The sequence below is a fragment of the Strix uralensis genome, chromosome 15 (assembly GCF_047716275.1).
Source record: "Strix uralensis isolate ZFMK-TIS-50842 chromosome 15, bStrUra1, whole genome shotgun sequence".
NCBI lineage: Eukaryota > Metazoa > Chordata > Aves > Strigiformes > Strigidae > Strix > Strix uralensis.
The window spans coordinates 16,169,736-16,195,422 of record NC_133986.1 but is presented as its reverse complement, the minus strand read 5'-3'; the positions used below and the strand labels follow the sequence as shown (position 1 = coordinate 16,195,422).

Sequence of the window (25,687 nt, the reverse complement as noted above, 5' to 3'; positions counted from 1 at the left end):
TGAGAGTCTGTGTGATAGATGGATGCTTTCAATAACAGCGTAATTGTTTAATCCTCTTTTGATCTTACACTTGGAAGCACTTGTCAGCTGCCAGACTTCTGGATTCCATCCATTTGGTTTTCCCTTATTAGAGTGAAGTAGAAAATTCCTAAAGAAATAAAAATTTGACCCAAAACATATATTAAAAAAATTGCATGTCTCGCATCAAGCAGAAGAGCTGCAACTAACTGAAAAATACATGGACCACAGCAAGTTTAAAAGGGGGATTGTTGGAAAATAGTGCTACAGGAATTTTCTTTAAGAAAAGCTTTGTATTCTCTGCACTGGATATTACACAGAGGCCCGGATTACATCAACAGTTGGACCATTCAAATTGGAAAATTTCTAGCCATCACTCTAAGCAGCTGAATTAGTGTTAATGGCAGTATCTGTGCCAATATTTTTATACATTTTTTTCCTATAATTTGTCAATTTTCTTTAAACCTTTTATCTCTTTTCCTCCCCTGTGTAAACCGCACCTATTCAATATGAATTGCCCTATATGAATTTATGCTTCATGATGGACAGTTGGCACTTGATCCAAAGGCACTTACTGAATCAAGGTGCCTCCTCTCAGCTAAGTCTCATGACTGCAAAGCATCACTGTGTGGCCTTTTACCAAACCAGCTGGTAAAGGTACACTTTCATTATTGTGTATTAAGCTATTTTTATACGTGGTGCCTGATTCTGCACTGAGGCAACTACTTAATTCAGTACAGAATTGGACGTGTTACATTAGTTGCCTGTGAATTAAACTTTGTAATGGGACTGAGCTCCCTAGCCTAAATGTAGCAACATTCTCAGCCAAGAACATGGTTCTGAGGTTGGATGGGACCTGAATCAATTGCTGGAGAAAAATAACAAGGATTCTAATATACTGACAGTTATATATTGAATGTAATAATATAGTATTTTATTAGCAGTAGTTACAGCAAGGGCACTCCATGGAGAAGCTGGAGGTGAAAATCATAGTTAATATGGTGCTTGGGCCTTATGGACAATAAAGGTTTAATTCTCTTACTGATCCACAGGGATGCAAAAAGGGAGGACTCAGACAACCATTATGTACCTAATTGCACTGTGCTCTTTATGGGTGAACAATAAGACAGCAGCTTAAAATTTTTCATTATAACACAAAAAGCCAAGCTTTAAGCTCCTCATTCAAGTTACTGGGAATGTTGGTTTCCCTCAGCATGCTGGACTACACCTGTATTTTAGATGGTGCTAGAAATCTTATTTTATTTCTGTATGCTAATACCTTTTGATCTCTCTTCCAGACAAAAATATACAATAAAATTATGCAGCTTTCAACCTCTAACATGTCTATGGGGGAGATGACTGCAGGCCAGATCTGTAACCTGGTTGCCATAGACACAAATCAGCTGATGTGGTTTTTTTTCCTCTGTCCTAACCTTTGGGCTATGCCAGTCCAGGTAAGAAGATTGAACATGCTTTTGTTATTCATGTCATCAGTCTGTAGTGACTGATTGCTTCTGAACTTTATGAAAGGAGAGATATCGAAGAAGTTATTCTTTAACTTGAAATAAGATTCAAGCTATTAATATCTAGAAATGTTGTATATAATATATTTCATATCTGTGACAGGAATTTAGGGTTGTATTAGGATCTTGACTGCTGCCAAACATGCTTTGCATTTGTAACAAGAATTTATAGGGTGCAGCAGGTTGTGTTATTCTAGTACGTTAATTTATTACATCAGGGGAGTTAACTGGAATGTATTGCAAGCATTTGTCTTCTGAATCCCCACAGAAGCAAGAGAAGCAGCAGTTTATTAAAAAATATGATCACTTAGAGATGATCATTTGGACATCCCTTAAAACTACTGCTGCCTCATGGATGACATTCTAGCATACAAAATCCCACAGATTCATTTGTTATATGAAATGGTTTTGCTACTTTATTCTCTCTTGTGTTTTTGGTCTCCTTTATCTAAATACCACTCTCATCCCTTCAATCTCCTTTCCCACATACATGACATGGGGCAGATCACTGTTCTGAGTCTTGCTCAGTTGCCTGGTGACTCTTGGTTCCATGTCCTGTAGCCTCGTGGAATTGTAACGGCCATCAGGAGCTCTGGATTCTTCTCTGACAGTGAAGATACATATTAGAATTGAGTGGGGTTTATAGTTGTTCCTGTCAAAACCAAGAGGTATTGGTCAAGTTACTACAGATCAAATGAGCAAGTCTTCCTTTGTGATGGTCTTAAATCATCTAATTGCATAGTAAACCAGATTAACTTCCTAACCTGGAAAAAAAAACCCTGGTTTAACTATTTTCCTTGGATTTGTTTTTTTCCTCACCAAGGAAAATACTGGGGAGGGGAAATGCAGGTCCTTCTTCACTGTCAGTAATAATGAGTTCTTGAATGCGTCTTGTATAGCCTCAATCTTCAGGGAGTATTTGTTTTCTGGAAAACCAGTTAGTGTCCTCTCTCTGGGAGTCTTCACACTCCTGCTATATGTGTTTGAAACCTAATGTGTTACCGTATGTCTTCTAGTATCTCTATCGTAGTAAGGGGTATATTGCTTCTGAGACTGCAGTAGGGCCTGGAGGAAGAAGAAATCTGTCAGAATCTTTGGTAAAACTCTCGCTGACTCCAGCAAGAGTTGTGTAAAACCTCAAATCAGGATAGTGAGCACAGTAGGGTGTAAACAGTCAGCAACTTACTAACTGATGATTTATTTTAACCGTTCTTTTTTGCCTAGGGTTTGCATTTACTCTAATGCAAGTGCGTGAGCTGTATATAACTATACGTGTTCAAATATTAAAATTTAAAGTGCTTGTAGTCATAGTTATACAGGCCATAGTGTGGCTGCCTTCATACGGTATAAATGCATTTGTCTCTTTCTTGTGCAGGAATAACTGCATCAGGGTATAGATTAGTTTTCCTGATCCTGGAGAGGCTTATATGCCAGTTAAACACATTTTACTTTCTAAACTTAAAAAAGGGTGATGGATATAGCAATTATCAGCAGGATTTTCTCAGAAAAAAACAACTTATTTTTTAGCATCAGGATGGTTTCCCTGAAATTATGGGGTGGGAAAAATGGGAACTAGATTAAAGTGGGGAAAGAACACAAATGATCAAGGAAAATGTGCTAATATTGATTTCTAATTACAAGAGAGAAGACAACTATAATGAAAAGAAACTGATATGAAATATCCTAATAAATATGGTTACAGGTTGGGAATTCGTTGGTAGTAATTTGGGTATCAGAGCATTTTTTTCCCATTTACTAGAAGGACCCTGCAGTACGAAGTCAGTGATTGTATGCTGCTAAAATGATATTGCTGAAAGCTATGAGGCATTAAGAAGAGTCCACCCCTTTAATGATAATGTTTAGGATCCAATTATCCCCTAGGCTTAGTCTCCACTGTAAATCTGTTAGTAAAACAGGCTATGTGAGAGGTAGCAATTTAATGTATGGTTTTTATAAGACCACTCGGGCAGCTCAGGGTAGAGAGAGCTTTAGTGCAACTGAGAATTAAGCCAATTTCATTGCATAGTCTGTAACAACATTTTGCTCTGATGTGCCAGAAGTCAAAGGCTCATAAAGATTTCCTGACAGTCTTCTGAAAATATGATTATATTTGCATTAAAACTCACCCTGTGATGCTCCTTAGCAGATCAGGACAATCAATGTCAAAGCGTGCTCCTGTGTTGTGGGTGGTGCACGCATTGCAAGGCACAGATCAGTGAGTCATGGTGGTCACAAAGGTTTCTCCAAAACATGTTTCCGCAATATTCATTCAATATCTTGTTTTATGAGGCAGTGAAAGCAATTACTGGATGCTTAAGAGATGGCTAATAAAAAGTTGAACAAGCTTTGTTGTTATTTAAAACAGGTTTGTTATTGTTTTGTAGCTCTTAACCTAACAATCAGCATTTCAGCGTCTGCTGTGGATTTTGTAATTATCCTCGACTTAGAAGACCTAGCCATTCATAACAAGTTAGGTTTTCTATACAGTCCAGATAATTTGAGCCCCATCTTTGCTCTGACTGGAGTCAATAGAAGCTTTATCATTGCCTTAAGTTACTGTTTGAAGGCCGTTGAAAACCATGAAAAGAAGCCTGGGGATGTCCATCCATTGAAAGATGCCCTCAGTAGGCTTGGCTCAAACCCTGGGAGCAAAATGGGGCCCTGTAAAGCCTTTCGCCACCGCCTTCATTTTATAAACACCCTTGTTTGATTTCATTGTGATTATTAAAAAATCCTGTATTCTCATATCTCTGGTTCATTGGCAGGGATAGCTTACGGTTGTAATGAAAGGACATTTGTCTCTTTCAAAACTGGCCACAAAGCAGTTTCTGGCTGAAAGTAGTTGCTATCTTCAATAAATAATCAAGACAAAATAACCAGTTATTGGTGAGTTTCTCGCTCGTGATATATATCTCTGGCAGGTAAGAGTTTTGGGATTTTGATGAAAGGGAAGCAAAGTGTTCCGTTACACGTTTTTTTAAAAATATGATCATTGCCTTCTCAGAAATATTAATGAGAGCCTTCCCATTTGCCAGATACTGTCCTCCAGCAATTTAGATATTATCTATGTACTATATATTCTTGACTGTGTAGTGTGTGGTATGATACATTTAGAATTACTTGACATAATGCTTACGGATTTCAGCACTTTTTAGATACAAGTATTCACATACTTAAATTAAGAATACATTTTTTTGTCCCATACATGATGAATATATTTTAAAAGTTTACTCTTATTATGGCAATATAAAAATGACAAAAATGGGATCATTTTTAATCTATTGAAAACATAGACTTTTTAGTGCAAAGACTGACCCTTTCACTAGCCAGGATGAGGGGATGGGGGAAAAGCAGCTGTAAGCTATCAACTCCCTCAGGATCCAATAGGTAGAATAGCCTTCCCCTTGTCTGAGTGAGAAGCTGAGGCTCTGTTTCTAGAACCAGCCAGTTCCATAATGTCCTTGACAATCAACCAGTAGTGGGGGAAAGCAGGTCAGTGTTTCGCATTGACTTTGTAGGTTTGAACATCTCTTAACTGCACACTGTTTATTGCTTTCCTGCATTTTGAGTGCCTGGATTGTCTGCCCATGAAGAAGCGGTTGGGAATTAATATCTTGCTCTGTAAAGACCAAGACCGTTTCATGTTTTGGAGGGGAGCTCTGCCAGGGCTATCTGACAGAGGCCTTGCATGTTTTCTTTGGCTTCATATACTCATGGATTTCCTGACTTCAGATGGAAGCAGAGTTCTCACTTACTCCTCACGAAAACATTTTTAGTTTACAATGTAACCTTTGCTCTTAGTAGATTTATGCTGTATATACAATAGGACTTTACTTTCATGTTACTGCGAGTTTCCTAAGTAAATACAGTGACTCACTTTAAGAGTCATGTTTTAGTTTGGTTCATCTGCAGAGAGGCATCAAAGGATTGTTAAGAAAAAAAATATCTGTATTTTCCCTCTGTGTGCCTTAAATTCATTAAAATGTCAAGATGGAAATGTGGAAACTAAGGATTTCATTTTTCTTCATAGAAACACCCAATTCCTATAAATATGTGTGGGAGTGGATAAGTTTATGACTTCGAAATGATGGAAGATAGTGTTTCTGTGAGGGTTATAAGAGTATGCAAATATAGCAAGAGTAGTAGGTAACACTTTAAAGAAATTTCCAATTTTTATTTTGTTTTTAATTAAGGGAAATGATGTCTGAAATTAACTTTCTATCACTATGTCTTCTGATTAACTTATCAACTTATACTGATAAATTATATGGGGAGAGTCAGTGCTCCAAATTGTTCAGGAGTCAGTCATTAGCAGTAATTAACACTGGTAGCTTGTATATCTTGTTTGCATTTATTGAGGTGCTTACAGTATCCCTTTCCATCCAGACTGTGGCTCTCTACATTCTTATTTATCCAAAGACAAACATTTTTTTCTTAAGCTGTTTCTCTAACCTTTTCTTAACAGTCATCGCCAGTCTGGTACCGTGAATCCTTAAAACAATTCCTTGCAAGTTTATGTTAGAGTTTATCTGAAGTGGAGGGTCTTAGTGATATGATTTATGATGTGCCTTTTTTATGTACTGGTCAGCAATAATGTCATGTTAACATTTACAAGATCGGTTGTATTTTTAGTATTTCATATTAGCTTCTAGAGTAAGCAAAGAAACATTCCTTCTTTGTGGAAGTCCCTTGTGTCAGAGACTAGTGAGTTCTGATCAAACTGGGAGGTGTAATTTCTTCCCTGGTGTAAAAATGCTTAAATGTCAAAGAAAAAAAAACCCAAACCATCATAAGTCAAAGAAAATGCATGCTCTGACATCTGGCCAATGGGGAAGGATATTTAATAGTGACTGTAAAGGAAAATATCTCAATGTGTTACTTGGAAGTATTATTTTAAAATAACCTTTAAATTTTATTTAAACCTTTTAAATAAATGTATTTCTTTTTAAGTAAAGTTATTTTTAATAGCTGTGAGAGTTACGTTATAGATGATATGCAAATCTGTACAACCTTCCTCTACTGCTCATAATGGGGAGTCTATGAGATGGAAATACACAGAACCCACAAGCTGGGCAGGAACACTAGGTGGGTATATTTGGTGCTCTGACAGAATATCCCAACTGATTAAACCCTGCTGTGCCAGAGATACAGAATATATGACTTTGGGGGTAGGGTTAGCTGCAGTGGCTGTTGGTTTTGAACATGCTGTCTGGTTACCCTGTGATTGGTCTCTGTGGTGCATACACAAAGTGAAACAATCCCAAGCCTTCCCCTCACTTTCTTTTCTCTCAACAGATAATCGTAGGAGTTCTTCTGCTCTACTACCTTCTTGGAATCAGTGCCTTAATTGGAGCAGCAGTAATCATAGTCCTTGCACCTGTTCAGTACTTTGTAGCAACAAAACTCTCACAGGCCCAGAGAAGCACATTGGTAAGTGTCTTCCAACTCATACGGGATATAAATATCACCTCTGGTAGTTAGGCATTGGTCTGTGTTTGGAATTACAAAGCTAATGATGGACATTGGCCAGGAACTGATTCTCAGACATTTTGTAATGTTCAAGAATGTCAAGTTCAAGAATGTGAAAACGTGATAAGCATAAGCAGTAAAGATGCAGGTTTTGGGGTTGTATTTTTCAACAAGTATGTGATTCCCTAAGTGCAAAAGATCTTAGCCAAAAGAGCAAAAAGATCTTTCTAACTTGTAAATGGTAAGTAATCATTGACTGAGATGGCTTTGTGCAGTCAGATGATGCACAAGTAAATGAATCATGCAGGGCAAGCTGTCCAAGGGGAAAGGAAGCAGGAATGCTGCATCCAAACTTGCACCCTAGATACATCATAGATGTGGAAATCTATCAGACTGATTTATTTAAATAACCTCTGGGAAATCCTAACTCCCACACCATGCTCCTTAGCTGGGGAGCTTAGAGGTCTGCTAAGTCATGAGCTGTTCCTTGATCCCTCACTTGGCTTGTCTTTAATTTGAATCACCTGCATCACTGCTGAGAAAATTACCTTGGTTCATAGGAATTACCATGCCCAGCTGCTCTGAACCTTATCCCCACATTCAGCAACTGTTGCACTGCCAAGGAAGCCATATGAAACTGTAATGGACCCCGAGAGCCTGCTGAAATCTCTTCCACCACAAATCATGGGTGGTGATGAGAGTTATTTGTGCACCTTCCTGTGTGAAAAGTAATGCCTTAACATCAACAGTATACATGCTTCTAGAAACATAGACAGCATTCATCCCTGTGGCATCCAAGCAGACAGTCAGCATCACCTAGAGATTCCTGCAGATGGGAGCAGTGCATTTGGTGCTAGAAATGTTTCCACTGTGAAATGTAGTGTGGTGCAAAGATCCTTGAGCTAGCCTGAAAACTGGAAGCAGCATAAATTCCAGTTATGCTTTACTGGGAGTATAAATTTACCAGTGTATTATTGTGCCTGAGCCAGCTGGCCCTGCTCAGAGTCAAAGTTCCCTACAGGATCACAGCTTCTTGCTGATGTGACCTTGCTGCTTTGAAGCCTGACATCAATGTTTCCGCGTCACGTCGGTTGGGCAGAGCTGTGTGCCCAGTCGTAGCTTGTCTGTGTGTTCTGATCTCCACTGTACATTGTCAGAGTGCCTGTTGAAAATCCAGCCAGTGTGCTGGGCAGTAGAAGTCATGAGAGGCTGCCTTGCAGGTCATCAGAAAACTGACAGGGGAGTAAAATTTTCAGTATGAGCTATCTGATTTAGGAGTGTAAACAAACTGCCCGTTCACTTGAGCTCTAGGGAAGCTCATCTTTGTGAAAAATAGTAACAAAACATCTGAATGGACAGAACTAGTGAAGTATAGCTGACTGGTTGCAAGGGGCTCCATACAATTTTTGTGTGATCCTTATGTTTAGGGGACAGGTACTTCAATTATAGTCTTTAAGTAAATATGTATGTAAATGTTGCAGGAGTACTCCAATGAGAGACTGAAGAAGACAAATGAGATGCTTCGAGGCATTAAGCTCCTTAAACTCTATGCTTGGGAACACATCTTTCACAGCAGTGTAGAGGAAACCAGACAAAAAGAAATGACTAGCCTCAAGTCCTTTGCCCTTTATACCTCCATATCCAGTAAGTCTCCTCCTTCATTCTAATCCACTGTTCAGCTGAAGTGCTACTGCATTATTAGCTACTAATGGGTTTACCATTTGTCTGTTGAGATTGTTTCAGTTGCTTTAGGCTGTGATCCATACTCCTCACTTTCCATTTAGTCAGACTTTCAATTTAATTCAGTAGAATTTTGCCTATGTGGGAAATAAGCCTAAAAGAGAAAGTCAAGATTAATGCTTCATAGCATTAGCTTTTCTGGAGAAAAGCTTTTAAGGGGCAAGTGTTTACCTTCAGCCAGCAATATTCTCTCTAAATATAGCATTCAGGAAGAAGCCTTTGTTGATGTTTCTTTTTCTTTTCCTCCTGCATTTTGCACAATACGGTGTATCGTAATATGTGACAGGAATTGTCTTTGTGTTGAAGGTCCAACAGATGGTACTTATACTTTCTTACTCAAAATTTGGATTTCTTATAAAAACAAGTGATTCTTAGGAGCATTTCTATATCCTAAAAAGGTAAAATGTGAGAATGCTGGCAATTTCATCAGTCCATATCCAGATTCTTTTGTCTCACGTTATCTTTCAAGCTGCTTTATGGCATTTATCATCCTTTTAAGAAGACCTAGGGTCAACTAAACTCTGTATTTGAGGAGATCATATGCAACACCTCTATAAATTGGCTACTGTAATACTTTAGAAATAATTAGTAAAATCATACTGAAGAACACTGTTCATATAATCTGTAAGATATTAATGAAATGGAACCTTTTAGTGAGAAGTATTCAAATGCCACAAGCTACCTGTACAAATACTTTCTAGACTAATAAGGAAGGCTACTCCTTAGGAAAATAAATTCCAGTCTGGTTAGTATTTGATTTCATTCACCCAAGAGACCTGCAGCTGACTTCCTTCCCTGCCAAATGATCACAAATGTAATGCACCCTGAGGGAAAGGTCCTGATCCCACTGAATTTAACTGACATTAAGTTGAGGTTTTCATTGACTTCTGAGACAAGAATTTCTTTCTGGGGATCCTGAGCTCTCTGTGCTTGGAGAGTAGTTCCCATTTTGGCATAAAAGAGAATTTAGCTGGAGTAGATTGTGTGACTGGAAACTCCATCCTACGCACAGATCAACACAGATGGGCTCCCTTTGTTTGCACTACTTCATGTGGCATTAAAATCTATTTATAGTCACAGCCACAGGTTCAGCTGTAGGACTGAAGGAGCTGTGAACACTCATGTGATTTTTAAATCCTCACAGTATCATTTGTAGCAGCTATGAAAAGGTGTATTCATCCCCAGAGTACTGACTATTCTGTAAAGAAATAGTGACATGAATATGAAGACGTATTATTAAGACCAATTTTGAATATGTACTGATGCCTCTTGAAACACTTAATGTGTATATTTGCATTCTTGTTTGTATTACGTGTGATATTTATGTGTGTGTAAGACACGGTAGATCAGTTTCTCAGCTGGGGTAAACCAATGCAGTTTTTTTATGTTGTTGCATATAATTTTGGCTTATAAAGAGTTCCTGTAGTTTCAGCCTAAGAGTTCCTTACACCCTCTGTCTTTAGCAGAAATTACACTGATCTTTACAAACTTGCACTTTAGCAGACTACATAGAGAGTATAAATATAGGAGTATTTGCTGGTTTGCTTACCATACGTATAAATAGAATGACAGGCATAATCAGCACAAAGCGTGTTTCCTAATATTACAGTGAATGTATGATTTCATTTTTTTATGAAAGGAAAAAAAATTATGAAAAAATCAGGAGATTACCAAGATTTTATGTGTTATTGATCAAGAGGAAGGCAGACACTTCCTAGAACAATAAGAAAGCAGAAATGAGATTTCCTTTTTTTTACATACTTTTTTTAACATACAATGTTGAATAGACTCTGGAATACCTTTCTAAGTATACTTAGCTATTAACATGGATGAAAGAATGTGATTGGAGCTACTTCTATTACTGAGGAATAGATTTGCATTGGATTACAGAAAATATACCTAAAAGTTTCAGGGCAGTGTTGGCTAGACCACAAGAAAATCCCATTTTAAGACTGCCTGGAAATTGGATCTCACCTGCCTCTCCCCTGTGCCTGGATCCAGGTTGTAGGTATATGGAATTGGTCATGTGTATTAAAAGAGCTACTATAGACATTAGCTCTTCCTATAATCTTAATGAAGCATACCCCCCAGAATCAAAGCTGGGTTGCAAAGTTGGTAGTGACACCTTTTGAGTTTCGAAAGTGAATTCGTTAACTGTAGCAAGGAAGATTCCTATGTAATTTTTTTCATACTGATTAGTTAGACTATCCTATGTTTGGTTTTACAGGATTTAACATGCACTAAATGTTCAGGAAAGGTGGAGAAGGAAAGTAATGGTTTTCCTATTTCAATGAATTTTTGCCTAATCTGTCAGATGCTAAGTAACTCCAGGCTCTCTCACAGGAAAATAACAATAGATACTATCCCAAAATATTCAGAAATGACTGAAAATATTTTCCCAGTTTTCAGGCTGCCTTTTCCCAGTAACAAAGTACATTTGACCAAATCTAATTAAACCAGAAGTCTTAGCTGCAAACTAAATTTATGTTAGAAAACGTTTTATTATTCTGAACACTTGTGTAATTGAAAATATAAACATAATTTTAAAAACCCTCCCAAATTCCAGTGGCTTTGTAAGCCCTTATTTGTTTGCTTGAAAGATGTGAAAGAAGATTGAAAGAAGAAGTGAAGTCCTTTGATCTCACATAATAAAAAAATTCAGATTGACCTCTTGGGAGCCACCAAGTGACCCTAGCTGTCTAACTGCAGCGGGCTTTGCCAACCCTACAGTATATTTAATCTGTCCAGCTTTGTGTTTGACAGGTATGATCTCGTACTGTAGACAGCTGAAGAGCAGGATCCATCTCTGAGAAGTTTATCAGCTTTTCTAGATTCCCTCATCAGATTCATTCATAAAAGCAAGCTCACGTACTGCAGCAGACTCAAAGGCAAATTGCAAATGCCAAGATTTAATAGAATCAAGTAGTCCATAGTTGCAGGCAGCAAGCTTCACTTCTTTTTCAAAATTTCTGTGCCGTAACTACCTCAAGTTTGTTCAAAGTGTGAAAACTGAGCAGAAAGTAGAATCATTAGGAGAAATGAGAGTCTGAACTGAAGCTACTTTGTATTCCAACACAGAAAAGAACATTTCCTCAGAATTTATTTTTTTTCCCCCTAACTTGAGGGGTAAACTATGACTTTCTAAGCTTTAATACATACTCATTTTTCAAAGGCTAAGCTTTTATTCTGGAAATATATACGCAAATATACCTATACTCTCAAACACTCTCTTCTGTCAAGGAATTAGAGCTACATGAAGTAACAGTTATTTGCTTGAGTACAGAGTTTACAAGTATGTTACAGGATTCATTAAAGATCTTCTAAATGTAGGAAAAAAGAACATCTGACAGTATGTTAAGTTGTTCAGGGAGTTTATGCCCCGAAAAGTATGGCCAAACAGTCAACCAGAAGTATTTGTGGGTCAAATGATGACACTCCACTTCAGATGAAGTAACTGGGGAGTGCTTTTACTGTCTGAACATTGGCTGTACCTGGTAGGAAAAAGATCAGGTGTAGTTTAAACAAAAAAGAAGTGGCTAGCCTCTTTCTTTTCTGTTACATGTGTACTGATCTTTTAATTGTAATTTAGCTATAAATTCTATATTCTTTCTCTCTATTATTTACTTCATGAAATAAAATTGAGTGAAGGTCAAAATGAAAAGGTGATTATTAAATAATATCCTTAGGTTGCAACGGAGGGGACAGATATGTGGGGTAAGATCATAGCTCTGGTTCTGACTCAAGCTCCCAGATGGGTAACTAGTTTTTATTACATTCTTAATCCATACTCCTGCCTAGTCTAAAAGAGGTCCCTATACAGAAATGGTATTTGCCTGCTTCTCCCCATCCATCTGTTTAATAACCTCTAAATGCCATAGTATATGAGTTGCTGTAGTGAGGGAATCTGCAGCACCAGGACAGGCACTGTTTGAGGTCAGGGAGGAAACTGGTTCATTGTTTCCATTTTAATAACTCAAGGCCCATATGAAATCAAAACTCTGTCACATTTAGGTGTTGTTATAACCTGTATCGAGCCCCTGAGGACACTTAGAAAGTAGCCAAGCCTGACAAAGCAGGAGTAATTAATTATGAGTAAATCCTCCATAAGACTGAACTAAGTCAATGACACAGTGAGTTACCAATTTTTTCTCACCCTTTGAGCCGCATCCTGAAACCTGAGGGGACCCCAAAGCCCTGCACTGCAGAAGTGGTGCCCCAGACGTCGGTCGCAGCCGGATGTGCTGAGGCAGCACGGGGCCTGCAGCCGGCCTGCGAGGCCCTCCCGGCGCCAGGGCCCGTGCGGCCTCTGCCAGGTACTCGAGTCGCCTGCCAGACCTTGTACCAGCTCGGCCTTTCTGCCCGTCGCCTGAACTGCGTGAGAGCTGATCGCAGCTCAAAACCAGTAGATGAGTCATCTTTTTCTAGGGCGCACTGCTGGGTTCTGTCTGCTCTGATGATGTGAACTGTAGGCGTTTTAAAACAATGTACAGATATATGTAGATACTTGCGCATTTCTCCTACCTTAAGCATAGAAAATAACATTGTAAACCAGTGCTAGTACTATTTTAACATTTAGCATGTCTGAATGGAAATTGTTTCTAAATGTTCCTACGTGTTTTCCTTCACAGTCTTTATGAATGCAGCAATACCAATTGCAGCTGTACTTATAGTAAGTATGGACTTTTCTAAGTAGTGATAATTACAACTGCATTTTCAAGTATAAGTGGTGTGGAAATGAGGAAGGAGGAGGACAGGATTGCAAACCTGCCACACATTTGCAATTCCTCTGGGAGAGGATGGAAAATGCCCACTTGTCTGTGACCAGAAGCAGCCCAGAGTATGCAGCACTCCCCCAAACTGTTAAGAGAGTATAAATTAAGATTCTGTAAATGAAATGCTTATGAAATATGAAGTCTTTGTGCATTTCGTTCTTTATGACAAAACGCTGATGATGATTTCTGTCTCTTTGTAGACATTTGTGGTCCATGCTCATCTGACAACGAAGGCTGACTTCTCCCCATCCGTGGCATTTGCCTCCATCTCCCTGTTTCATATTCTTGTGTCTCCATTATTCCTGCTCTCCAGTGTGGTTAGATCCACTGTCAAAGCATTAGTAAGGTGAGAACTGTGAAATTAATATCTTTGCTACCACCTCTCCAACTTTTGAGAATGTGTCTTTGCTCATTTTGCAATTCTAAGTTTAGAAATAGTGTGGTGATTATTTACCTGTTGTTGTAAATTGCTTCCCAACTTTTTACTTTGCATGGTTCCCTTGGTTGTAGCGTGTGGGCCAAGTTCTTTGCTAATACAGTTGTCACAACCAGTATTCTGTGGTCCACAGCTAGTACTTCATTATGTAGAATGGGTTGAGCTATATTGATACTGCATGCAACATATATGCGGTAGAAGGAAAGGAACTTAAAACTTACTGAAGATTTAGTTTTGTAAATCATGCAAATATTTCCTCACATCAAACATGTAGAAGGGGAAAAAGGTAATCACAAAAGCACATGTGTTTCAGCGTGTATTTCTTGGGCTGTGCTCAGCCCTCCCACCCACTGCCTGAGAGGTTGCCTGTTGGTGCAGAGTTAGACTTAATGAAATAAACAAAAAAACCCCACATAAAAATCACTGTTAAGTGTGAGGGTAAGTTAATGTCTAAATGTCTACTCCAGACTTGATGAATTCTTAATTTCTTATGAACATGTTAGTCTGAGTGTTCAAGAGCTGGAATAACCAGTAGAGCTGCTGTTTCACTGGGAGTTTTGCTTTAAGTATCAACAGATTTGTGTAAAAACCTCGTAATGCTTTTCATATGCAGTGTAACTGCCTGACTGATAGGGGAGGAAGAGCGAGTTTGGGCTTCTTACTTTATTGGGACCTTTTTGTGGCCTTCAGTATAGCTGTCTTAAGAGCTTGTCTAAACTAAGAGACAGATACTGGACACCAGCCCTTGCTTAATTACCTTTGTGTCACTTTGGAGATGGAAAGAAGACTACAGCAGGAGGCTGAGATTGCCCGTGCTGTTTCAAAATTCCCTGACAGTGCAAAGTCACAGCTGTGTCCTCTCTCCTAACAAGTGTGAAATCTGAGAGCGTCGGTGGCTGACATGAAATGTTCTGCAGCCACTGTGGTAGTCCCCAGAGTCATGGCAAATTGTGATGCTAAGATTGCAGCCAGCAAGGTAGCTGGAGGCTCACACTGGCACTGGTAATGGGCATTTATTTTGGCTTGTCTAAGGATTTCTTTGTAAATGAATTGTGTGCCTGTTAATGCTGCAGGAGCAATTCTAAAGTAATTAGTATCAACTAAGTATTAATTGTTGCTGGCTGGGAGTTCTTCATGAGTTATTCTGTAGTTATCTTCTTGTTAGCAGGCTGTTGCCCTGCCATTTGTAGTGCAGACAGGAATCCCCTGGTTTAGGCTCTATAACAAAGTTGATGTGATCCCTGTCTTCCTGGCTGGCTGTATCACAGTACCCCAGGCAGTGTTCCAGAGTGCATTGCTCCTCAGTGCTACTCTAGCTGTGTCTTCTGAGTACCTCATCCTTCAGTGCAGTATTTTGGAACCATGTGCCAGGTATTTTCAACACATGCGGACACATGCTTACCTAAATAGATTGGTAAGTGTGAAAAAGCAACAGTTATTAGCTGTATTTGTGCCAGTTGAGCACAGCTAATGTTTACTTGTTATAACTGTGTCCTTCTAATAAGTAGCTCATCAATAAGATCAGGTAAAGGTAAGCTTACTTGCTAAAGTTGTGCTTCAGCTGATTTTAGGCTGAGATATTCTAATCGGTTTTATCAAGTGTACAAGACAGTTTCTCCTGTAGTGACAGAAAGGAGCTGCCTCAGTGAAGGTGATCCAGCTGTGGAACCAGCACGTGAAGGATATTAAGAGGGTGTTACTGGCTTTGCATCTCAGGCACTCACAACCCCTGCTCTGTTAATATTGGCTACAGTCTCTGATGCCAGATGCTGTTAAGGACAATAATCTCCACAAATAAACTTGTCAGCGTCTTGAATCATTACACATGTGCCCAACTGCAAAGCATCCTCATGGATTGTCATTGACACTATCAGAACAACTGTGTGATTGATTCCAATGGTAAAACAGATTTAAAGCTCCTGTTTCACATAGGGCCCTTGTAAGTTACAGGGTAGGGTGTTTGCTTCTGAGAGGGGGAACTGTTGAAAGTCTTTAAGAAGGTGATAAATTCTGTTATCTCTTTGAAAAACTTTTTTTAATATGTAGTGTGCTTGTGCCATTGAAAATTAAAGCTGAGCAGCCAATTCATGTATTTATTAAATATGAGGTCTTCAAGGCCAAAGGGTTCAGCATATGGTTTTGCATCGGTAAAGGTCAAGTAACAAGTGTCATTCTGTATCTTACTGCATTTAATATGAAACCGCTTTTCCAGTCAGCTGTGCAAATAGCCATGTTTTAATCAGTACATCTATTCTGTGACTTAAAAATAAGCTCCCCTGGGGAGATATTGGAATGCTAGTGAAATTGTGATGTCAGCAAGAGCTCTACAGAGAATGTACTTTTTTTTGTTCTTTAAGAGTGTAGAATGGTGTGGCATCCTGAAATATGAGTTGCTGTCTCTAACAAAAGGTTTTCTCACAGCCATACTGTGTTTCATCAGTAATTGCCACAGGAGCAGCAATTCCAGAATTCAGCAGAGTGTTGGGCAGAGGGCTTGCAGAGAGAAGTCTTGGCACTTCAATACTGCCACCTTGATACACAACCAGAGAGCAAAATCAAACTATTGAATGGCTTACTAGAGACATGGTCTTATTTGGGTATGCATGGTCCAAGAATATGTTTGCTGTCTTGTCTTCCTCCCCCTCTAGACTCTAGAGTAGATGCACAGGAGACTTCTCTGCTCTTTATATCTTCAGGGCAATTATTCAAATGTCAGGGTAGTTTTACTATAGAGAATGTGGGTGCAGCTGCATACCAACTCCATATAGGCAGCATCTAAACCATCACTTGGTCCATTTAAAGGCATTTAAAATGTTCTTTTAAACATCTGTTTCACTGAACAAAAAAGATCATTCCTAGCTGTGTTTTCCAGAGCTTTGTGCACGTAGGTAGAAATATCTCTACTGATGGGGCTTCTAATTTCTTCCTTTGAGACAACAGACCTTCCCATTAAGGATTTTGGTCTGACATTGAGCCTGAATTCATTATTCTCCTTTGTTCCATCCCCAATAGTTATTCTCCCCATTTTCAGTTTCTTAGATTGTAGTACCTGCTCAATCTAAATTCACCCCAGTGTGTATCTCTTAGTCCTCAGATGCCATTATCAAGTGGGCAGGTTGACAGAAAAACTGTAGAACCAGTTGTTTCTTAGGGAGTCCCTGGGTGGCTTCCACCCTTCCTTGCAGGACAAGTGCCAGCTGCGTGGGGAGCCTGCTTTAGGAGGTGCTGTAATGCCTTGGTCCAAGCACTGTTTTGGCACCAGTGGGGTATCTCATGAGGTTCTTAGAGGAAACTAAGTCTCCTTCTGAAGAGGAAATCCTTGGCAGTGAAATGCAAAATAAATGCTGGATTTTTAATTTTTATTTTTTAAGATTTGCATTTGAACAGACTGATAGCCATGTATCACTGTGCTACAGTGGCATCATTTGTCTGTTTCTCCCCAATTAGCCTAAAGCTATTTATATCAATTTTTTTAATATTGAAATAAATTTTTTCAGCCCTTGTCCATAAATTTATTTTTAGGAACTTAAGGCCTTCTGGCACTTTATAATTTTGGAGACTGATAGTTAACTTATTTCTAGCTGATTGAGTCCCTTTGATGTTGAGTTCATGATTCAATCTACTTCCTTTACAAATTTAATTTGCTGTCCCTGTGAGTAGATTAGACATACATTTTATAAAGTCAGGTACAGAGGTAAAATTGATGTAATGATCTGTTAAATGTCATAATAAAGGCACATTATCTCTTAGCTAATTAAATCTTAAGCAGCTTGTGAAGATTTTATGCCTTCTCCTTTGTTGCTGGTTGTCAGGATTCCTTTTATATCTCATCTGTTGAACACTCTTCTGTTAAGCTTTATTACTTTATCATGTTACCTCGTACACATCATATTTCATCATAGCTGGTTGAATTTAGCTCACGGTGTAGGGATTTCATCAGACTGCTAGTGTTCGTAAGACTGTTCAGTAGAACTGACTGTGCAACACTTCAGTAACATAAATGACATTAATTCTGCTTCAGCATGTGGCTTCAAAACAAGCTGCTGTTGTAGCTGGTCTGCATCCCACCAAACGCCTGAAAAAATCTTTTGTGTAATATCTCTGGTCATATCAGAAAAGACAAGACTTGAGAAGCATCTGCACAAACCATTAAAATATCATAGCTGTTAATAGACAACAGGGCAGCTTTTGTCAGCTTCCTTGCAGTAACTTCTCCTTGCACATTTTTGTATGCCTGTATCAAAATGAAAACGAACAAACTATGCAGCAGACAGTGGTTGAAGTACAAAGGGGATGCTCTATAATAAGCATTGCAGTGGACAAAAGTTTTGCATTCCAGGTTGAGGTGTGATTCTCTTTTTTCCCTTTCAGTGTGCAGAAACTGAGTGAATTCCTGTCAAGTGAAGAAATTGGAGAAGAGCATGATAAATCTTCAGAGCTAAGAAGTGCAGATAATCACAGCAAATACCAGGCAGTGGTGAGTAATGCTGTTTAATTGCAAGTGAAGTGGCTGGAGTGATTTGTACCCAGAATAAATTTTTTACTTTTCCATTTTCTACTGAACATTTCTTGCAATTGCAAAACCTCTTTTTTATACCCTGAACTGTATAGGTCATAACATGGTTGCTTGTGTTTAGGACATTTTGCTGGTACTGCTACCAATTACTGCTTATTTCTGTCTTTCTGATCTTGCACAGCCACTCAAAGTTGTTAACCGCAAGAGGCCTGCGAGGGAAGACTGGAACAATTACAGCTCTCACATGAGAAGACCCATTAGCATCACAGAAGCAGATGATTTTTGTGTAAAGGTGATATGAAGGTCACTCTAATAACACTTACTATAGCTCACTAATAGTCACTTTTGTATTCTGACAGCAGTTTCAAGTTCAAGAACCAGCATTTGATGTGAACTGTCAGACACTTGTGCTCATGTCAGAGATTAACCTCTCCACCTTTCTTTTCTATGCCGTTCATTTTAAGAATTGACTACTGACCTCTATATTGTGATCAGCTGTGTATATGCCTCTAGATTTTGCTTGGCAATTTTCCATTTGAAGCGTTTAAGTCATTAGCCCTGTTCTCATTTCCAACTAAATTTCCAACTTAGAACATAGAACAGCCCAGGTTGGAAGGGACTTTGAAAGATCATCTGGTCCAAACTTTTATGTATGTCAGACTCTTTCTTCCATTTCCAATGCCTGTACAGAAAAACGGTATGAAGAAAATGGAAAAGAATTAGTTTTAGACATTTCTAAAATAATCTTGTCACGGGCCTTCCCTTCCTCTTTTGGAATTCCTAGTAACCTTTCAACGTGAAGTTAAAAACTAACCCTCAAAGACTTAACTTCTTTGAAGAAAAAATTAAAATTACCCATGCCACTTTGAAGACTGATGGTCTTGATTTGCTGTAGAACTGTCCAGAAGTAATAAAAATCGTGATGGTTATTATAGTGATGACACTGTTTATTTAGGAAGTCTGCTATTACATTTGCATTTCTGGCACAAGAGAATGAATAATTCAGTTTCATGGGAGTAAGTAGGACAACTGATAGTGCTTTCAGGATTTTTTTTTAGAGTCTGTCATCTGACGTGCTGCTTTGGTGCAGGATCCTTCTTGAATAGACTTCCAGGAAAATAAGAGGAATATTTCAGAGAGAGTTTGGGGGGGTATCGAAAGACAGCCTGGAGTGACAACAAAAGAGTTTGTCACAAAGGAGAGGCCACAGCAGTAACCTCTGTAAGGCCAGTATTTATAAGGTCTTGAATAGGAAGCCAGGACCAGCTATAATCTTTGGCTCCATCTGCTGACATCGTTGTCACCGACGGCACCTGGGTCAGGGAACTGCGGTTTCTAAGTACTGTCTGTCTGCAGCTCATTGCCCGTGAAGGGGCATTTTTTGAGAGAGGATCCTCTGGCTGCCTTCAGTAATCTGGAGGGAGGAACACTGCACTTCCTTTTGCTCATTTTTTCATGTTGTTTCCCAAGATAAGAGTATCACTTTTTTTTTCTCCAGGGAGAGATAAAAGTGTCCCATTCCACTCTTCTCAGATCAAAAAATGTTGTACCTCACATTGCTGAAAGGCTTTGAAGGCTTCAGTGGCTTTGAAAAAGTGAGAGAAGAGGGTCCTGTATAAATACAGGCCTTTTAAAATTGTCTCCTGTTTCCTATTTTTCACAGTATCCATGGAAATCTCTTCCATTTAAAGACCTGAACAGGCTTTGTTTCTTGTTTTTAGTCGTCTTCAGTGAAAAGATTTCTGTATCTAGCAAAACCTAGGTTATCTGAGAGTCATATCTAATTTCTGTGGAAAGTTCTGCATATCTGCTTGGAATTTGGACTGTGTAATTGTTGTATATGCTGCAGTGTGTCTAGAGTGACATTCAGTGCTCTGCAGAGAGCAATCCGTGACGCTGTATATAATTTAATTGTATGGTAATCATTTCACTTATTTCATGTGCCTGCCTACAAATAACAAAACCCTAAACAGCTTCTTTTTCCTCAGGATTTTCCATAATTTTCTAATTGTTGTGCTTGTTTAGAGTTCAGAGATTCTTGCACATCAGAATATAAGCCTTTACAAAATCAGTCACTTGAAGACGTTTCCTGCATTGAGCAAAGGCTAGCTCTGTTCCTGTGCTCAGTGTAATGAAAACAGAAGTGTCTCTGATGTCGAAAAAAGAAGTCAGCTCTAAAACCAGTTTTCTGTTTCTTGTTTCTTTCCATCTTGGCATGTAGATCACAAATGGGTTTTTCACTTGGACACCTGAAGGTCCTCCAGCATTGTCCAACATTGATATCCGAATCCCTCAAGGTACAAAATGACATCAGATATACAGAATAAGATGTTTTTCTGTGAGCATTTGGTAATCAGAAGCTTATATATGCTTTCTTCTCTCACAGGACAGCTAACAATGATTGTAGGACAGGTTGGCTGTGGTAAGTCATCTCTCTTGCTAGCCATACTTGGTGAGATGCAGAAGATCTCTGGGAACATATTCTGGAGCAGGTAGTGCTATTTAAAAATTCAAGCTTGAGTTGAGTAGTAATGCAGAAAAAAAAGCCAAAATCTATCCCGGGAACCTTTTTGTGGAGTCAGGCATTTTGTAGGTGTACATTCAAGATACAAACCTTACCCTATCAGTAGGGGAACACATCAGAAAGAACCCCCAGCCAGGGTCAAACAAGGTATCTATTCCATTAATGGGAATAGATAACCGTACTTGGGCATGTTGCACTCCAGCAACATAACCTGAGTGAAATCATAACTAATTTGGGATCAGAATTAATTAGCTGAAGTGTTGTGCTGCTACAGAATGGCATTTGCACTTTCAGGCCTGAGCTCATGTCTTTGAATGGAACTATAAAGAGGTAGTGGCTCACCAGGAGTGGTCCCTGGCTGTGCTTTTAGATGTGTGCTCCGTCCCAGCACTGCTCTCGTGCCTGAGAGAGATTTTTATAAGCGGCAGTGACCTCAGGGTACTCCCTCCAGTGCATCCTGCCTGATTTGACAAGAGAGAGGGATAGTCATGTCCTTCCCTCCCTTCCCAAGGGGACACAGCAGCTGTGCTCTGACAGCCAGATATAGGCTACACTTGTGTGTGTCTTCTGTTCTGGCTATGAAGGAAGGAAAAAAATGCTAGCGAGCTCCAACAGCTGTACTGTTAAGACTTGGTCTCTTCACCCTCAAACTAAGTGGCAGATGGTATAATATATTGCAACTCCTGTATGTGACTGCCACCTCTAGTACACTGTCTGATCAATGTGTGAGAACGTTTTTGACCTGTTAATTTCACATTACTAGATTTCCTAGCCATCCAGACTACACTTTGCCTTTTGGGATACTTCTAGGTAAAACTTGACAAACTGCAGGAGAACCTAGAGAAACAATTAATTTTATTTCCAACTGATTGGGAATGAAGGAACAACAGTGCAACTGTAAGTCTAATCCATGCACTCTGATGAACAGAGGGTCTTTGTTACCCAGTGGGTTCTGCACTGATTTTGTGAAACAATTCTCACAAATTCCTTGAGTGTTTGTAGACATTATTTATATTCAGCCTTCATGCATTAACCAGTCACGCTACTCAGAGTTGCACATGCTTTAATAGTAATAGTACAAGGAAAGAAGGTTCCCTTGTTTATAGGTAGAGAAAATGAAACGTAGGAAGATGACCCTTTCAGCTGGTGAGGGAGGCAAGAACAGAAGCCAAAGTTCCAGAATGTGTTGATCTATCCACTAAAACATACTTCCCTAAGCAGAAAATCAGAATATGTTGAGGAACCATGTGGAATCCCTGCAGCCTGATTAGGTGAACTAATTTAATTTCAGCAAGGCTGTAATTTTCTACAGATGACATAACATGATTAAGAAGTGTAATTTGAATGTCTGATGCTAAACTGAAACAGATGACATGATGGTTCTGATCAGACCGTGTTTTTAAATAGCACTTGTTTAGAAGTATGTACTTCACAACAGTGTAAAGGTCAGAACTGGTTTTCATGTCTTCTATATGTGCCAAAGTATCACAAGGTAAAATTCAGTTGTTATCACATTTGCTTTGCTATCTGTCAGATATGTATAAAGGGGCTTGTGGCTGAAACAATCTTAGCACTGTAAGTGCTGGCTGCACTGGGACAGATTATGTTCTGTCTCATCTTTCAGAGCTGCTACCATGTGCACTCGTCTATTCAGAACGATGGATGCAGTCAGTGTAGGCTGGCACACCTGTGTTGTAAAGCTATCAGATGAAAGCTTCCTTAATTTGATAAGAAAATACTAAAGCCTGACCAGGTACATGCAACATTATCCCAGGTTCAAGGAGAGTAGTCTTATCAAGTAATCATCAGAGCTTGTAGCCTTAGCTCAGGCAATAAAATGTGTCACCAAAATCAGAAAGATCCTTGTTACAGCTCTTTGTTCAGGATGAGATGAGTGCTTGGCTTCAGTCATTCCCGTTACAGAATAGTCCTGAATTATTTCATTTCAAATTTCCTTCCCCTTCCCTTCCTCCAAGGTCACAGCTATGAAGATGAAGGATACATCCTGCTGACATGTCACTCAGTGCTCAGGAAATCTGGATTCTATTCCTGGCCTTTCCCTTGGTCTAATATAGGATAACCTTGCACAAGTCATTTCCCTCCTCTGTGCCTCCATGCTCTATTGATAAAACAGGATTAACTGCATATCATCTTTATTTGCTTCCTATAAAAATTTATTTGTCTCAAAACGTTAAAAAGAAATGTAATTTATTTCTGGGCTAGGAATCGGGTAATCAGAAGTGAGCACTTGCCCATTTATGATTTTATTTTGTTGTTTGTATTACGGTGTGTGCCTGGAAGATCTGGGCCCAGATTACTGCCCCCTATCCAAAGTAGGCTGAGAGCATCTCAGCATAAATATTTGATAATATGGTTAGAGATTAACAAAAATAGAGAAATCATTATTTACACTCTGAAGAGATGGTAAATAGTATTGATTTGACTGGTTATTGAGTAAATAATTATAGTATATGCCATGCTAATTTCTTCTGGGCAGGATCTCACTTTAAATAGTCCCAGTTCAAGTCCAGGGAGCAGTTTATATTATAAGACTTTTTGGAGTAAATAATATCAGAAAATTCACCTAAATGAGAAATAGTTTGCTCAAACAAAATTATGTCATTTGTTTCTAAACAGGACATATATACTCCCATGTGACTCTAGAGTCCTTATAATGTGAAAGAAGTGCTAGATTTGTTAAGATTGTTAACAGTAGATTTTCTTCTACTCGATGTGGAGTTGACTGTTTTCATCAAGTGACAATATTTTTAAAGTTATTTTGATGCCTAAAGTTACATTGATTTTTATAAATATGTGTTTACTGGAGTTTTCAGAAACATCCAGGTACTTTATTTTATTTAAATTGGAAATAGAGATCTGAAGGCTTGAAAATCTCAGTAGGCACATATTTGCACCTTTAGACATCCCTATGCCTGGAAAAATTAGATCTAGACCTCATTATCAAACATGCATTACTTTGACATTTTAACACTGGTAGAAGATAAGTGCATCCTTAATTGCCAGGAGTATGCAGGAAAAAGGGAAAAGGAAGGATAAAACAAAGTCAAAGTGTGTTGAAAAGGCTGAGCTAAAATTCCAAATGGAGGATTCATTTCTTCCAGCTACAGAACAGAAACACAGATCAGAGAACTGATCTACCAGTACTTGCATGCGAGAATTGTGGCACCTGTGGCTGTATATAGGAAAAGAACATGGTTACCAGGGGGAGTTGGGACATTGCTGTGTGCTGCTGCATCTCCTGTCACTCTGGGAAGCGTTGGTGCCCTGTGAGCATGGCGCTGTGCCCCGCTTTCGCAGCGGAAACTGGAGCACAGTTGCCAACCTGCAGTGAGCACAGGTAGGCTATGCCCGCCCCCAGGGACCCTGGCTGAGCTTTGCTTCTGGAGCTACTTTGATGGATTACGTGAGCTGCAGAGCTTTCTGCCTGTCTCAACAGCTGGTGTAGAAGAGCACCGTGGAGAGGGAGCCTCTGTCATGCACAAATACTGCATGTCACAAGGGTGTTCCCTGGCCTTCTTTGGGGTGGTCCATGAAGCAGGAACCACTGTTTGTTGTTCAGGGTCCTTGTGTTGTGCATGGAAGGGCTGGAAAAGATATTCCCTGTTTCAACCCCTTGATAGTTTCTATAAAGAATGTGTTGCTATTTAATGATATGCAACAGGTTCATGGGTTTTTGGAGAAGGTGCTACTGCGTTCACAGAGTCACTAAAGACCACACTAAAGAGTGTGAGGTAACTGTGGAAAACCTTTGATCAGTCTGCTGGCCTTTGGCATAAAGTTACTAGTGGCTGTCTGGCTCTCTCAAATCCTACAGTGAATTGAACTTAGATATGGTCATTGTTTACTATGCATTAACTTTCTGGAATTGTCTCAAACCAACCTTTTAAACTGCAGGTATGGTTTTCTTTCCTGGATATTTATAAGCAATTGGTGTTATCAAAAAGTTAATGAGACTGTTCTCTTTAAAGCAAGAAAAATTTTGTTCCTTCTTGATTTTGTTGATACCACTTGACACAGAGATTTTTCATTTTTTTCAATGGAACTGAATTTAGCATCAGTAATAAGTATGGCCAGCCATGCTGACAAAACTCTGTGAACATCTTGATACATGCTCAAAAATAGCAAAAACAAAACCTAGGACGTCTCAGTTCTGTTAGCACCTGCAGGACAGAGGGGAGGTGATTTTATTTGTTGACTCAAATTAAATGTTTATAAGGAAAAAAAATGTCACCAAATTTTTTTTGTCTGCTAAAATCAAGTCAGTTTGTATAGAAGGAACAGGTGCTGCACTACAGCTCTGTGATAAATACTGTTTGCAGTCTGTGCACTAAGTGGAATTTAATAGTTTTTCTTTCTGGGGCAGATTGCCTGTGCTTACTTAAATAAACAATCTTTGCTTTCTATTTGTGATGCAGCTGTACTTCTGACAGTGAGACGGGAGAAGATGTCAGGTATGGTATTGTATTGGTCTTCTTACTAAATCGATTGCAATAGAAGGAACCAAAGGTTTCTAAAATCTATGCTTAACATTTTCAGAGTTGGACTTCTCAAAATCAGTGAAACTGTATCCGCTGGCTTAAGATAAAATTTTTGAAACCACTTACGTGACTTACAAAAATGAGAGCTGGATTTCCTTTATGAAAACGCCGTTTAGCAACTTTGAAAATT

The 25,687-nt window shown here is 39.0% G+C and overlaps 1 protein-coding gene across 4 annotated transcripts in view; it reads left to right on the top strand.

The window, feature by feature from the left end:
* ABCC8 (ATP binding cassette subfamily C member 8) overlaps positions 1-25,687 on the top strand; it is a 78,835-nt gene that overhangs the window by 19,402 nt on the left and 33,746 nt on the right. For all 4 annotated transcript variants that reach the window (XM_074884748.1, XM_074884749.1, XM_074884750.1 and 1 more), the window contains exons 8-17: positions 1,317-1,472; positions 6,837-6,971; positions 8,492-8,654; positions 13,379-13,419; positions 13,723-13,868; positions 18,330-18,435; positions 18,656-18,766; positions 20,696-20,771; positions 20,861-20,966; positions 25,435-25,470. In XM_074884748.1, coding sequence (XP_074740849.1) covers positions 1,317-1,472; positions 6,837-6,971; positions 8,492-8,654; positions 13,379-13,419; positions 13,723-13,868; positions 18,330-18,435; positions 18,656-18,766; positions 20,696-20,771; positions 20,861-20,966; positions 25,435-25,470 — 1,076 coding nt within the window. The remainder of the gene's footprint in view (positions 1-1,316; positions 1,473-6,836; positions 6,972-8,491; positions 8,655-13,378; positions 13,420-13,722; positions 13,869-18,329; positions 18,436-18,655; positions 18,767-20,695; positions 20,772-20,860; positions 20,967-25,434; positions 25,471-25,687) is intronic.